The following is a 14769-nucleotide window of genomic DNA, read 5'->3' as shown; positions in this document are numbered from 1 at the left end:
GTGCCAAATGCAGATGTAGATAATTTCAGCATGTATAATTAAAGCCACAGCTCGCACTGTCTAAAGCAAGAATAAAATACCAGTGCTTGTTCTTTTTTGCGTTTGCAGTCTAAGTCTTGGGAAGTTAATTGTCTTTTCAGCAGCGTGTGGACACAGTCTAAAAGATACCATCAGTTTCTCCATGTGCTGAAACTTCTTTACAATGGGAGTAAGGCTCACAGTTCTACATTAAGCCAGCCAACACATTTGAAAAATTCCAGTTAATTGCTTTTGGATCAGAGGAACCTACTTTAACCGAATGAACTGCAACCCACCTACATTACGACATTTTCCAAATGGCTTGGTACGTGGATGCAGTATTTTTTAAAAGGATTCCGAGTAATGTATGACTCTTAGAGCAGCTTTTAATTACATTAGTTCAGGCAGCTGGAAGTTAAGTTGGCCTTTTCCGTAAATTCAGCTGGGCCATAAGAATTACTTCAGATGTGAAATGTGAAGCCGTCTACTTCAGAAGTAAATTTTCATTTCCAGTTTAGAGTTTTAAACAAATTTTAAAACACACATGGCTGTCCTTTTAAAGTGTCTGTATATCTAAATATGTAATTCAGAGCACATTTCAGTGGAATGGCATCTGTAATTACAGCGATGCCCTATGCACATATCTGGAGAAGCACATGAAGAGCCCAACAAAGAACAATTATATACTGACTAATAACACATTTCATGAGTATACATTTACAGTCCCTGCTTAAGAGGAAGCAAGTGTGCCCTTGTGCCATTTTCTGATGTGGAAGTACCCGACACCGCCAGCCTCCTTGGGAAGCAGCTGCTGGAGAATTCATGGGAACTGAGCTCTGTCAGGCACCGGGCTGTGAGATGTCGAGAGCAGCTGTCTCTCCCGGAGGACTGATCGAATTAATCAGTTGATAGGGAGTATCTGGCTTTGCTGAGAGGCAGACACTCCTGGATCCGGCCCCGTCGCGTTCCTAGACCCACAGGAGCCAGGAGACGCTGGCTCTTGCAGGGCGTAAGAGTTGCCTCTGCGGGGAAATAGAGAGTTTCCTGGTTTCTGAAGCTGGCAAAAGCTTGTGCCTATTACAAAGGCAAGAGTCTACTGATAAGGATGGCCAGCTTGTTTTTTGTGAACAATCTGTCCATTATTTACGACACAGTAGAGCGGAAATGATGACTCAGCTAGCTAAGCTAAAATGCTAAACTAAACATGATGGAGCAAATGCTGTGGCCCCAGGAGAAAAGCAGGTAGCCTTACCTTGAGGGGCTGAGGGCTGGCTTTGGGTGATGCCTTCGAGGGTGCTGAAACCTCTCATGCAGGCTGCGGAGGCAGAGTTGTTCGGTTGCTCTTTGAGCCTTTCTATGCTCTTCCTTCTTAATGGATAGCTCCACACCCACAGGTGGCCTGTTGCACCCCGTTAACTTAGACATTTAAATTAGTTTATCTAATGCATGTGGTCAGGGTGGCAGTTGTATGCATGTTCCAGTATTGTGTCATGATGGAAACTTCTAGAAGGGCAACGAAGACTTAGGGCAACTTACAGAAGGGCAGCAAAGCTGGTGAGGGGTCTGGAGCACGAGTCTTAGGAGCGGCTGAGAGAGCTGGGGTTGTTCAGCCTGGAGAAAAGGAGGCTGAGGGGGGACTTATTGCTCTCTACAACTACCTGAAAGGAGGGTGTAGAGAGGCTGGGGTCAGTCTTTTCTCCCAAGTCACAGGTGACAGGACTAGAGGAAACGGCCTCAAGTTGCACCAGGGAAGGTTCAGGTTGGATATTAGGAAGAATTTTTACACTGAAAGGGTTATTAAGCATTGGAATGGGCTGCCCAGGGAAGTGGTTGAGGCACCATCCCTGGACGTGTTCAAAAGACGGGTTGACATGGTGCTGGGAGACATTGTTTAGTGATGTGGGTTTTTTTGTCAGAGTTAGGTTGATGGTTGGACTAGATGATCTTGAAGGTCCCTTCCAACCTAGATGATTCTATGATTCTACATACGCTTAGGGAATTTTTGGGTGGTGTTTTTTTTTTTGTTACGAGGTTTTAGGTCTCAGAATCAGAAGCGAACATTCTAATGGCTTTGTTTCTACTAGAGCTTCTCATTTTGTGCTCTTAATTTGCTGTTAGTGCAATGCTGAACTCAAGTATTGTGATTTCCTTTTATAATTCTCCTTAACCATGTAGAGAAGCTTGATTATCAGAGCTTCAAAACATTAGAATATTGTGACATAGGAAGCAGGTGTACATAGATCAACAGAAATGTGCCTCAGGTTATGGAAATGGGAGCTCTGTTGTGCTCTGAAATTCCACCGACTTCTGCTTGAAGAAGGAAACTCTAATGTAATATCCCTTCATAAGTGCTAAGTATTTACACATAATTAAGTACCTCTACTCCGCCTTCTGGGTTGAGCAGTATGAAAAAATATGAGATATTTAGACACCAGTTCGTCAGAACTCCATAGTGAAGGGTGAATTCATTGTATTTGCTTTGCCTTTTTTTTTGGAGTTCAGACTAAATAGGATTTGCAAATGAGGGAGGAAAGAGAACATAAGGCTGTTTGAAGTAAGCAATTACTTAGTATACTACCTGGTGCTGTTAAGTTGAACAAAATGTCAGTTGAGACATGCTAAGTGGAAAAAAAGAAACAAACAGAACACTAAACAATGAAACTTCAGCTTCATGCAGCTGGATTATTTTCACTTCATAAGAATAACCCAAGTCTCAGATTTGGGACTAATTATTAGAAGCTACAGATCACAAGGACTAGTAGGCAGATATTTCTATTAAAAATAATGAACCTATTGGGGAAAGATTTTAAATGTTGCTAGAACATTATTTATTGGAATGGTGGTCTGGCACTTGCTGAAAATCAGTATCGACCATCTTCCTTCCAGATTTTGTACTTGTTTGTGGAGATACAGCAGTCTCTGTAGTCTCTGAGCTTCTGAGTTTACACTTTGGGAAAAGTGTTGTTTATACTTCTGGAAAAGATTGCTTCACGTAAGCAGTGGTAGTTGCTTATAAGTTAACAATTGAAAAGAACATGTTGGCCGCACAAGGCTCAGACTTTAGTTTTAAAAAAAATGCTTGTGAGATGCACTTACTGCATTTTACTGATATTTTAAACTTCAGCAAATAGCCAGGTATTGTAGCAGTTTCTCAAGTATTGTTTCTTCTTATTGCCACTAGGCAGATTAGTTTGACTGTCAAACTGTGTATTTTTACTTCTCGATCCTCAGGAAATTCCTTCATTTGTCCAGCATTTTCCATAGTTAGGACTTCTAAAAAATTAATTTATAGTAAAGATGTTTTTAAATTTTTAAAATAAAAAAATTATTTCAAAATAAAATTAATCCACTATCTTTAGTGTATTGTGGGTTTAACTCCATGTATTTCTACAAATCTGTTGAATTTTGGGTGTAGTCTTCATAAAGCAGTATATTAACAATCCTCCTACATATTACTTGTTATTCTCTGTCTTGGCTGCCTCTGGTTTAGTTGTCAAGTACTCTTCACCTTCACCACCACCACCATGCTCTATTGATGCAAACCACAGTTACACTTAGTCTTGGCCAAGAGGGAACACCTTTGCCTGCTATTTCTTTACCCTCCTTGGGATGGCTTGAGAAGGAAAAACTCTATTCTTCCACCATTGTGTGCAGCAGGCTGTTAAAAAAGTTTCTGGCTCACTGGCACTGTAGGTTTAATTTTTGTTCTTAGTCGGTGTTGTCTAGGGGATCACTTATTTTCTCCAGCATATGTAGTGAGAGAAGTTTTGTACTGCAAAGAAGTAATTTTTCTTTTCTGATTTCCTTCCGTAGTCTGCCATCTTCAACTTTCAGAGTCTGCTGACTGTAATCTTGCTCCTCATATGTACCTGTGCCTACATCAGATCCTTGGCTCCCAGCTTACTGGACAAAAATAAAACTGGGTATGTAGTCTCATCATTTTAAAAGTAAACAAGCTGTTTGGTTTTAACTGCAATGCTTTACTCTTAGTATCTTCTAATGATGTGTGATAATACAAATCCTATTTTGAAAAATGTCTCTTTAAAGATAAAAATCTTCATTTTATACTTTACAACAGAAGGCAATAAGGTATTTGCAAGCACTAGTTGCAATTTTTTAATAAGAGTTTATTAACTAACAAAGGCAGCTAATTTTGTTTTATTAGTTATTTTCTAGACTTGCAACTTTCTCATTAGAGGCTTATTAAAGATATAGCTGAGCGACAGAAAACATTTTTCTACATGCAACTATTGCTGTAATTATTTTTAATTCTTGATAAAAAAACATTAACAGCAGAAGCTGTCTTTTTGTTTTCAGAATGGGGGTTTTGGAAGTACAAGTTTGAAACAGCTTCAGCAAAACTGTTCAGTCTATATCTAAAAAAAAATTCAAACTATTTTTTAAAATAAGCAACACTATCCCTATCTGTGGACTCTTTAAATATTTTTTTTTTTTATTTCTTAAGGAACTTAAGGAAATTTTTTGAAAGCTTGTAGAAAAGCTGACACTTTTTTTCTTTTTTTTTTTGTCTCTTGGTCGCTATGACTTCATCTCACACTGAAGAGAGACGTGCTTCCTAAAGCACATCTTCCTAGGTGACCAGTGTTTTTCTCCTTTGTGTTCCGCATTCCACGTTCTCCTGGAATGTGCTTAATGTTGCAGAGCCAATACTGCTGTTACCAGTTCTTCTCCGCCCTGCTTGGCAGCACAATTTGTGGGGTGGTGGGAAATGGGGACAGCCACGGAGCCAAATCCGTGCTTCACTTAACAGTGTTAGAACCCATTCACCTTTTGGCTTGGTTATCTTTGTGCTATGAAGAACATGACTGGATCATGCAATCAGCAGTGTGCAGAACTGTGATTTAAATGCTGTGGTTTTAAAGTAACGATAGGGCAGTTTTGACCAAGAAACCACTGAGGCCGTCCGCAGTATTTCAGTAAGACTGTCACCTAAGGTTAATACAAAGGAGATGGTATTTATAGAAGTAGGAGGTAATTCTAACTGGTAATGTTCTAGCTGGAAAAACAGACAGGCTTTTGGGCACTGGGTGTTTGACTTGTGCACTTTTTCCATTAGATCATTTGCTGTTAAAGAAAATGTTTTTTTCCCTAAGTATCTTCTGTCACTTCTGCATTTTATTTTCAGAAAAAGTCTCAAGTTTGAAATAGAGTCTTGTCACCAAGATCCTTGAGTGTTTGTCTGAAAACCTTTTTTGTAATTAACCTCAGAATTACTATTTTATCACACAAGTTTTCTTCTAATGGTGTAAGATACCCAGAGTACACTCACTGTTTTTGATTTGGAGTTCTAACATGAAAATTCTTGTGTCCTTTCATATGAGGCCATGAGGTTGCCACTGACATGAGAGATTTCTTTTGATAAAAGTAAAGATGGAAAGAAAGGATGACTTCATGAAGGACTTGGGGGCGAGTTGGGGGGAATTTGGGTGTCTGCTAATGGAAGATAACACAATAGTCAATGAGTTATACACAGTAAGAAGTAAGAATATTTATTTTACTGATTAAAATTTTAGTGCTGTTCTTGGCAAGGAGTATTTCCTTTAATCTGGAGCTACTCTGTTTATTCTTGAGGCAAATCTGTCTGGAGTACAATAGAACTCTCTTCATAAAATGTTTTCAAAGGGTGCTGACACTGTGGAGGAGTGGGGCGTTTGATCTGTAGGTTTGTATTTATATAGATGTTGGACATACTATTTTATTTTTGTTTTATATATACGTATGTAGACTACTTTGTACTGGAGAATAAAACGCTGGCCTGGAAGCAAAGAAATTTGTTTCCTGAATGGTAGATGTTTACGTGGAGCTCATATGCTGTTAAACCCCTGTCTCTCTTCACTAACATATTCCATGCTCAAATGGAAATGTCTAGACATACTGGATAAAATAAATTCTAGTGATATTTCATTTTACCACAGAGATGTTCTTACTTCGTTATTCCTGCTCCAAATTAATAGCATTAACAAGTAGCAATAAAATATTAAAGTGACAGGAGAAATGTTGATAGTTATTCACTATATTTCTGACCAAGTGAGTGGTAACTTTGGTGAAGATTTAAATCTGTTGATAGTAAGTAAAGAAACACGTTTCTGTTGGTTGAGAGACTGTGTTGCAAAGTGATGTCACCCATCCTCATAACACTGTATTTCATCCCATTGACTTCTGCCAAAATGTGTCTTTTCCTACCAAGCCAGAGTTTTAAACCTTCATTTACCCTGATGCGTCTTGAGTGTTTCCATGTGCTTTGTCCTGAGCAATAGCATTTAAGGTTGGGAAAGCAAGTGGTGATTTACTGTTTCATGCTAACCAGAGGAGAATGTGTACCACAACATGATTCTCTCCTCCCTGCTAACCAGAAAGATGTGTTAGCTTTTGTGCGGCAGAGATTTCCTTTGACTTGCCATAAGCTTTGCAGTGGGGTATCTCTCTCTCTCCCTCCCGCAGTGGTAGTGGGGTTGTCCTGGCAAACACATGGCAGCTGCCTTTTGCAGCATTCCTGGTTTAGCAGCCAAAGTCTAAAGCCCCCCTAGACCTTTCTCATCTTACTGGGTTTCATTTCTTCCAGTTTTTTGTTATCCAGATAACCATGCACATTTGAGTCGTGACTGCCAGAAAACAGCAGGAATGCAAACCAGGCTGACACGTTTCACCTGCATCAAAACAAGGATGAGGATGAACATGAAGGGGAGAATAAGGAACAGTGGAATTACTTTGAGTAGTTGCTTCAGGAGGACTTATTTTGGAGCAGATTTCATTCAAGGCAGCATCCTTTAAGTAATAATCAAAGAGGTTTTGACTTGAAAAGGTGCATATTGGTGGATCTGAGATGAACAGTAATGGAAAAATTCAGGAGAGCAGGAGGCCTGCACAGGCTTTTCTTCTAATGTCAGCTCCCCACTTCATCCAGGGACTGTGTTTATAGCTGTTTAGAAGGTCCAGATTTAAATTTGCTTTTGCTCAGCTGCAAGCTATGTGCATAAACAGATGTTCCAATAGAAGCACAAGCCTCCTAAAAAGGTACTGTTGTCATCTGTTGGAAGGCTTGTCAGTCCTCATGTCAGTGGCTTTAAGTTCCTAAATTGTTAACTGCAGTTAAGGGTAGCAGATGAAACCCATATTCTAAGTGTTTTGTACCTCCCACATCAGAAAGGAAAATTCCTATTTTCCCCAATAAGGATTATTTTTCCAGGGCTAGGAACAATATACAGTACTTCAGTTATAACTGTACATTGTTACACACGGTTGAAAAAACCCTGACAAGGCAAAGAAATACCCTTGGTGAGGGGCAAATTCAACAGGTTTGTGGACCGTCTGAAAGAGTTAATGTTCTTTTTCCCAGGTCAGATTCTTCAAATGTGCATACGAGAAGGACTGTAATGTTTTATTTCTCGGAGTTTCTGGGCAAGTTTTTGAGAGTTTGTAATGTGAGAAGCTGGGCTGTGGAAGTTTTTCTGTTGGTTGCACGCAATCTGTAAATCTTAACTTTACAGAGGGTAACAGCAGTTTGAGAGCCTTAAGTGCCATCCAGACAGTACTATGGGGCTGTGTATTTTGCTGTATAAGGTTTACACATGAATGCCTTTTGACCTGCATACATCCTGCAAAAAGTGCATACATGTCTCCAGGTTACTTACTGTACAACCTCTTAGCCTGGAAAAATGTGATGGTATACATATACCATATACAGGGATTATTACTTCTGCTTGTGGAGCTATATAAAAGCAGAAAAAATGAGCTCTTGCTATTCAGAAATACTTTTGGCTTGAGGTAAAATGATCTAATGTACAAATGAAAAAGCCCATTTTCTAAAAATGAAAATGCTGGAATGCTGTTCACTTGGTCAGCAACAGGTACATCAGTTAAAAAGAATTTCACTTTGAATTTGAAAACCTCGGTCACTTGATGCTTCTTGGAACACCTGCCCAGCACCGGACCTTTGTTTCGGAAATAAAGGGGAGGCTCCTAAATGGACAGAGGGAGAGATGCTGAAGTAAACTAAGACCATAAAAGAGGCCAGAAGATATGAAGTAGCAGCACAGAAATTCTTTTCTAAAAAGTGTAAGGTATGTATTCAGGATACTGCTGAAGTATGCAGGAGCAAGTGGCCCAAAACTACCTGTGTGCATTTAACCAGGAAAAAAATAGGCAATTGCCAGAGCTTAAGAATGGGGGAAGACAGATAATCAAACCATTGTGGGTATGGGTTCAGAGCACTGTGGGAAAGCACTTGGAGAGCTGCCATCACAGCAGGTAGTAGATACAACCCCACAAATAACGTAGGCTGAAGTTACTGCTGATAAACATATCAGGAGAAGGAGGAAAAATAATTAGGTATTTTTTAGTCCATAAATCTATAAATAGACAATACAGTTGAATCCAGATGTTTTTACTGCATTGCAACAAGTCATATAGTATGAAGGAAACCTTCCTGTAGACAAGTTTTCAGCAAAGTTTTGACCAACATTTGAAAGGTTAAAAGCTGTCTTCTGGTTCAGTACTCAGTGTTACTGACGCTTCAGTATTCTACCCCTCTTCCTCCTCAGATTCTAAAGCAGTCCCTGCTCTTGTTCATCTTGAGCAGACAGTATGAGATTATTTTAATTACACAGAGAAATTGTAAATTTGTGGCATACACGCTTGTACATCCCTGAATAGTTGAATCCTGCTTTTCTCCTTTGTTATTTCACTTTTGAGAATTAATTTCCTGGGCAAGCAGCGTAAGAGAGACATGAGCAAGGTAAACCTTGGTAAAAGAGCAAAAACAAAGCTGAAATATTGTTTTGTTACTTATTTCAACGCAAGTATCCTATATTAGGTTACACCTATGAGTACGCTCTGCTAGAAAAGGCATTTTTATCTACTGTTGCTAAGGGAAATACAAAGGAGGTGCATTAAATTTAAAGTACTCAGGTTTATCATCTCTCATACCTGCAGGAAAACTTTCTTCAAATCTTAACATAAAAAGTTTCCCATATACAATGACGTGGAGGCCTGTTGGTATTTCTTATTCCAGTATTTTTCTAGTTGTTTTTTTTTCTTTACATAATTTTCTGTCTGGGTTACTTCAATGTAGAATGTAGAATTCTGATGAAAACTTTAGTTCTGGCACACAGACTGAGTAAATGTATGTTTGTTTTACTTGCATGCAAAAAGCCTCGCTAGACTTAGACAGAACTTTGCCGCTTGTTCAGTTCATAGCCTGTACTCCTCTGTGCAGGTATCTGGTGTTTTCTGATGTCAGTAAGAGTGTCAAGTTGACAAACTACTGTTAATTTGGGTTAGTCTAGCATAGAAGAAAGAAAATCAGTTGACTAAAATTATTTTATTAAACCAAGAGCCTAATGAATTTCTTTTATCTTTACAGCCTGTTGGGAATATTCTGGAAATGCGCCAGGATTGGTAATTTTTTTTCTTTGAAATCTTTAAGACCAGTGCTTTTTCTAGAGTATGGATTATTTATTAGAATAATGTTTCCATGTAGCAATGAAACCCGTCCTCATAAATTGTCTTAAAAAATGCAGGTTTTACTTCCATGGCATATAATCAAGGGGGCGTGGGGACAGGGTATGACTGTCTTACTTAGCATCATGGAAGCCTGCATTTTCCAATGTCAGTTCATGTATGTGATGCTATATTTGCAAAAATCTTCTGCACTTTTTACTACATGAAATAACCAAGAGCATATTTCTTACTAACATACAAAGAAATTAGTGTTTCCTTATAAACTGCAGTCTATTTGAAATTCTAATGGACTAGTGACAAAAGCCAGATATTTACCTTAAAGTATTAAAACAACATGGAATTTATAATGCAGTGAGGTTCTATTTAATCACAGATGTCTTTTGTCTCTCCTTTCTTTAGTTAGCTTCTGTACACTTTTGAATTACACAAAGCTGTTGATGTCCAAGTGGCATTTATATACAGGCTGATCAGTTTATCTGGTTTTAGACATTTGCCCATAACACTGAAATTTATGTTTATTTTAATCCTTATTCTGAATTTATTTAGAGAAGTTAATGGGAATATGCAGTCTAAGTCAACTTAGACTAAGTTCAGACTTAGCATTAAGGTATATGCAAGAATTTTTAAAAATTACAAATCCATCATCAAAACAATGTTCTTCAAATTGCATTGTTAATGCAGAGCAGAAACATTGAACTTGTAATTCTAGGTCTTCCTACTTGTCATTGAACCTAAAGGAAAAATGTATGGTTCCCTTTTCTGCATTCTCAGGCTTTGAAAGGGACATGACATACTTTTTTTTTCCTTTTAGTATGTCAAAAAGCATTGATGCAAAAACTATTTTTTTGTGAAGACCTGTTGTTAAAATGATTGCAGAGATTGTCCTATTTAGATAATAGACATTACAGAACCAATTTTCGTATTGTAATTGAAAGATAATGGCAAGGTGGCAGCTGTCAGAAATGAATTTTGAGCTATACCAGCAAAAATAAATGTAAAAATTCAGGTACATTAAGGTTTGTTCGAGGTTGAGCAGAGCACCTTACTTTACCATCTTCTTTTTCATTAAGTAAGTGCATATTTTTTCTATTAGCTATGCACACAAACAGTTTGAAAGAGCACACAAGAGGTTGTGTGAGGTGCCTGTCAACTTGCAGTTCATCTGGAACATAATCTTGCTTTCCTGTCGTGGTAACATTAGCATGTTTGCGTTTGCTGCATCCCAGGTAACGCATGCACCCTTGTGCCCTGTACTGAACTGCTTCCTTTTCTCCTTTTCATGTAAAACACTCATTTCTCTTCAACTTACATCTAGAGTAGTCCAATTTGACTTTCTTTTAGACTGACAGATGAGAAGGTAGCGTCTGAACATTCCTTCTGTATGTTTCCTTATGTATCAGTACCATATCCTCAGTATGGGAAATGGGCTTTGAAGATGATGCCTATCATTTTATTTTTGTTAATCACAAAGGCATGTAGAAAGTGTAGGCTTTCAAAAATGAAAATGCCTGCTGGCTTCCTTTACGTTTAACTTGCCCAGTATGTTTGAACAACCTTTTCACATGTGCATAAGATTTTAATAACCAGCAAGTGGTTACATATTTACAAAGTTGTGCAAAATTATGTTTAATCCTGCCACATGGTGATTTCTCTTTTATGAAAATTAAGAGCAGGGAAGTATAACCCATATGAAAATTGTAATACTCTAAACTGTAGGAGGTGGACTTCCTCAAAAATTTATTTTAAACAGATGTGAAACTGCAGACATTAATTCATTCAGTTATTTGAAGTTTAATTAAATATATGCCAGATCATGACAACATCTTGTACTGTCACTGTGGCAGGCACTCCTGCTTATGGGAGGCGTCACTACAAGTATTTTATTTTTCTTTTGCTGTGGAAAGTTTGTTCCTCCTGTATTTGAAAGTCCTGCTAGTAAAAGAGACTTCTTTTTTCCTGAGGATTACACCTGAATGCTCGACTTGGAAGTCTTGGCAGGTTTTTTTTTGTTTAATATTCCTCTGAAAACTGCGTCTCAGAAAAGATGGTTTATAGTTAGACAAAAGACCTCGCACAGGTAAAGGAAATTGAAGTTTGTTTAAAGCAAACAGCTCCAGCTCTGTCCTTACGCTTCTGAACGCATAAAAGCAGGAATCTTCTCACTTTAAAGGGTCATTGCTGTGTTACTGCTTCCTGACAGTTGTGTACGGTGGAATTACTATCCAGTGTAGGTGACTCTGCTTTCCAGAGAGAAGTTTGTGGATTCATGAAGAGTAATGCTTAACTAGAAGACTAAAAATGCTTGGCTAATTAAGTGGAAGAAGCACCCATGTAAATAGGTAGCAGTCTGATTAACATTACCAATATTCCCCGGATTGTGTTACACTTGTCTACCTAAGAATCACTTTTTTTCATACTTAATTTAGTGAACAAGAGGCATCTGTAACATTTCGTTTGGGAGCAAATGGGTGGGAATAGGTCTTTCTTGATTGCCTTTGCCACCAAATATAAGTCTGTTAATGGAGTAAACTTAATTTTCATGCATGGTCTGCCCTGGAAAACGGTAGCACTAGTTCGAAAGAGTTCAGAAATAGAGTTGTCTGTGCAACTTCTGTAATCTGTTGACCATTTTTATCACTAACCTGAAAATCTGTGGACCAGACCCTCTCCACGTGCTAACAGTGTTACGTCTCTCCAGCAAAGAAAAAAGACAGGCATCTGGCCATGCCTGGGCTGCTGTGAGCTCCCCAGCCAGTTAGCAGGCTCCTACACGATAGCATGCATAGAGGATACAAACTGCATATAGCAGCTGTCACGGCCAGACAGCATCGAGGTACACCTCAGCTGACATGGAACAGCTTTTGAGCAGCGATAGCCTTTAGCCAGGACTGGGAACAGAGCCAATAAAGATTTGGTGTCTTGGTCAGCTTTACAGTGCCTGCCTCTTTCGCACTAAGAGATAGCAGCAATATATTCTTTTTTTTTTTTTTTTTTTAAATGTTTTGCTGGAAACTGCATCTCAGAGAAGATGGTTTATAGTAAGATACAAGTCCTTACGTTCACCTACTGACCTCTGCTTACAGCAAACAGCTGCAACTCTATCTTCATGTAGCAGTATATCTTATCCTGCATCTTAGTTTTCCCACTCTCACGTATTGAGGAAGATCCTCAATACAGAACTGTAGTTGTAATAGTATTTCTCCAGCTAGAAATGCAGAAATGTTTAATATTCAAGGGTTATCAAGCACTGGAATGGGCTGCCCAGGGAAGTGGTGGAGGCACCATCCCTGGAGGTTTTCAGAAGACGGGTTGACATAGTGTTTAGAGACATTGTTTAGTAATGCAGGGTGGTTTTTTGTATGGTTTTCTTCTATTTTTTTTATCAGAGTTAGGTTGATGGTTGGACTAGATGATCTTAAAGGTCCCTTTCAACCTAGATGATTCTATGATTCTATGATTAATTTGCATGTGCAATAAAATAATTACCATCTTAGGCTAGGAGCAGCCTAGATCTGTTTAGTCATGCCTGAATTCTTGTTTGGTTTGGTTTTTTTTCCCCCTCCTCTCAGGTGAGCGGAAGAGCCCTTACGTGGCTGTGTGCTGTGTCGTGATGGCCTTCAGCATTCTCTTTGTACAGTAGCGACTGGAGAGTGTCCCCTGCGCCCCACTACCAAACAGCAGAGCATGGAAGAACTTCTGGCAGGAAGAGATGGGAAAGTGTCATCAAGTCTCCTCTGGCATGTCGGGTAGCCTGTCTCTTAGTGGACACACACCACTCCTGCAAACGGACCATCCTGTACAGTATTAGTGATCATAAAGTAACCAACTCCAGATTATATACTTATTAATGTCAAGTCAGTACTGACACTGCTGATGTAAGTCTTGAAAGGGTGTCTGCAGTGTATCTGAGTTCCAGGGGAGCTTTTTTTTACACCATGCAGTTGAAAGAGCTTTTTAATTTTTTGTTTGATAGACCTATTTAATGAAAATTAATAGTGATAAATCTAGCAATAGCAATAAGACCACTCTTGTAAAAATAAAGAACATTGTGACTCTAGGATATGTTTATGAAAGTATTTTCATTTCTTACTGTCTCATTTTGTGATAGCTATACTTGCATACTAAAAATATGGCCTCTGGCCTAAGTTGCATTCAGCTTTTGTTTTCTTAACTGGTAATTCCTCAAATAATTTATCAATATTTTTATTGTTAAGATATGAATAAAGGCAGGGACCATAATTGCAGTGATGTCTGACTAGCTGCTGAGACAGCACAAATGTGGGATTTCAGAACATGTACTACTCTCTGTAAAATATCGTATGTATTCATTTTTAGAGATCTAGGTCTCAGGTAAATCATTCCCCAGTTTTTTCAATATTGTGAGAAGAGGATTCTAAAGGCTCTGCTGCTGTTGCATGTAATGCAAGGTTGCTAAATCAGCTAAGTGAACACTTAGCTGCTTAGGAATATGCAGATAAGGAAGTTACATGTCCCAATATTTTAAAGGTTGAAGAAAACAACTAAATTAGATTACATGCACTATTAATAAAGATTAGATTACCTTCAGTAATACTTTCCGTCAGCATTTATTCTATAATTTTGCAAACTTTCAGTAATCTAATAATTTATTTTAATAGTGACTGACAAGTGTGTTTACACCAGACAACTACATGACTTCATATTGACTGCTTCAGAGAGCTGTCTGTCAGCAGTACTTTTTGTTGTTCTGAAAAGGTCTGTGATCAAAAAGAGCTAAGCTGGCAATAAACACACTGAAAGGTATGTAACTGTTGTCATTATTGTTTGAAAAACTTGTTTGATAGATCCAGATTACCCTGCATTTAGAAAAAAAAGCAATTATTAGTTACTACCTTTGTATTATCTCACATATAGCTGCATATCTAAATCACCATCAGAAGTACTCGTCCAAAACTTCTCTAATCCGGAGCTAGGAAAAATAGATACCTCCGGTTTAGGCCAAATAAATACCCCTGGCTGTGAACCAGGCAGATTCAGAGGAGTACACAGCTGTGTGAGGGTGACTGTATTGTGCACACATAGAAGCCTTAAACTGTGCAGGAGATCTGGGCAGAGGCAAAACCTATTTCTCTAATTTTAAATGTGGATGCTGCTCCAAACATAGCATCAAAGTAACTAATTTCTGGATTTCAAAGGTGCTATTCCTAGACTTGGGGCAGGGAAATTCCTAAGGAGTCTTGGGTTTTGACTGTTGGGTGGATACATGTCCAAAATACGCAAAGAATCATCTGA

The 14769-nt window shown here is 38.5% G+C and overlaps 1 protein-coding gene across 1 annotated transcript; it reads left to right on the top strand.

Annotated features, from left to right (window-relative positions):
- Window positions 1-298: 298 nt before the first annotated feature.
- On the top strand, window positions 299-14279 carry TMEM167A (transmembrane protein 167A). Its single transcript, XM_074166890.1, has 4 exons — window positions 299-343; window positions 3832-3941; window positions 9401-9435; window positions 13068-14279. The coding sequence occupies exons 1-4, from the start codon at window positions 299-301 to the stop codon at window positions 13136-13138; spliced, it is 261 nt and encodes an 86-aa protein (XP_074022991.1). The 3' UTR covers window positions 13139-14279.
- The last annotated feature ends 490 nt before the right edge of the window (window positions 14280-14769 follow it).

The sequence above is a fragment of the Numenius arquata genome, chromosome Z (genome assembly GCF_964106895.1).
Source record: "Numenius arquata chromosome Z, bNumArq3.hap1.1, whole genome shotgun sequence".
NCBI lineage: Eukaryota > Metazoa > Chordata > Aves > Charadriiformes > Scolopacidae > Numenius > Numenius arquata.
The sequence above is the reverse complement of the archived record's forward strand: the minus strand, read 5'-3'. Positions and strand labels throughout refer to the sequence as shown.

What these genes read in the sequence shown, in the direction of transcription:
- TMEM167A (XM_074166890.1), top strand. Translation starts at nt 299, where the DNA reads ATGAACTGCAACCCACCTACATTACGACATTTTCCAAATGGCTTG. An exon ending in GACATTTTCCAAATGGCTTG is followed by an intron (nt 344 to 3,831) that starts GTACGTGGATGC and finishes TTCCTTCCGTAG; the next exon opens with TCTGCCATCTTCAACTTTCA. An exon ending in CTGGACAAAAATAAAACTGG is followed by an intron (nt 3,942 to 9,400) that starts GTATGTAGTCTC and finishes TTATCTTTACAG; the next exon opens with CCTGTTGGGAATATTCTGGA.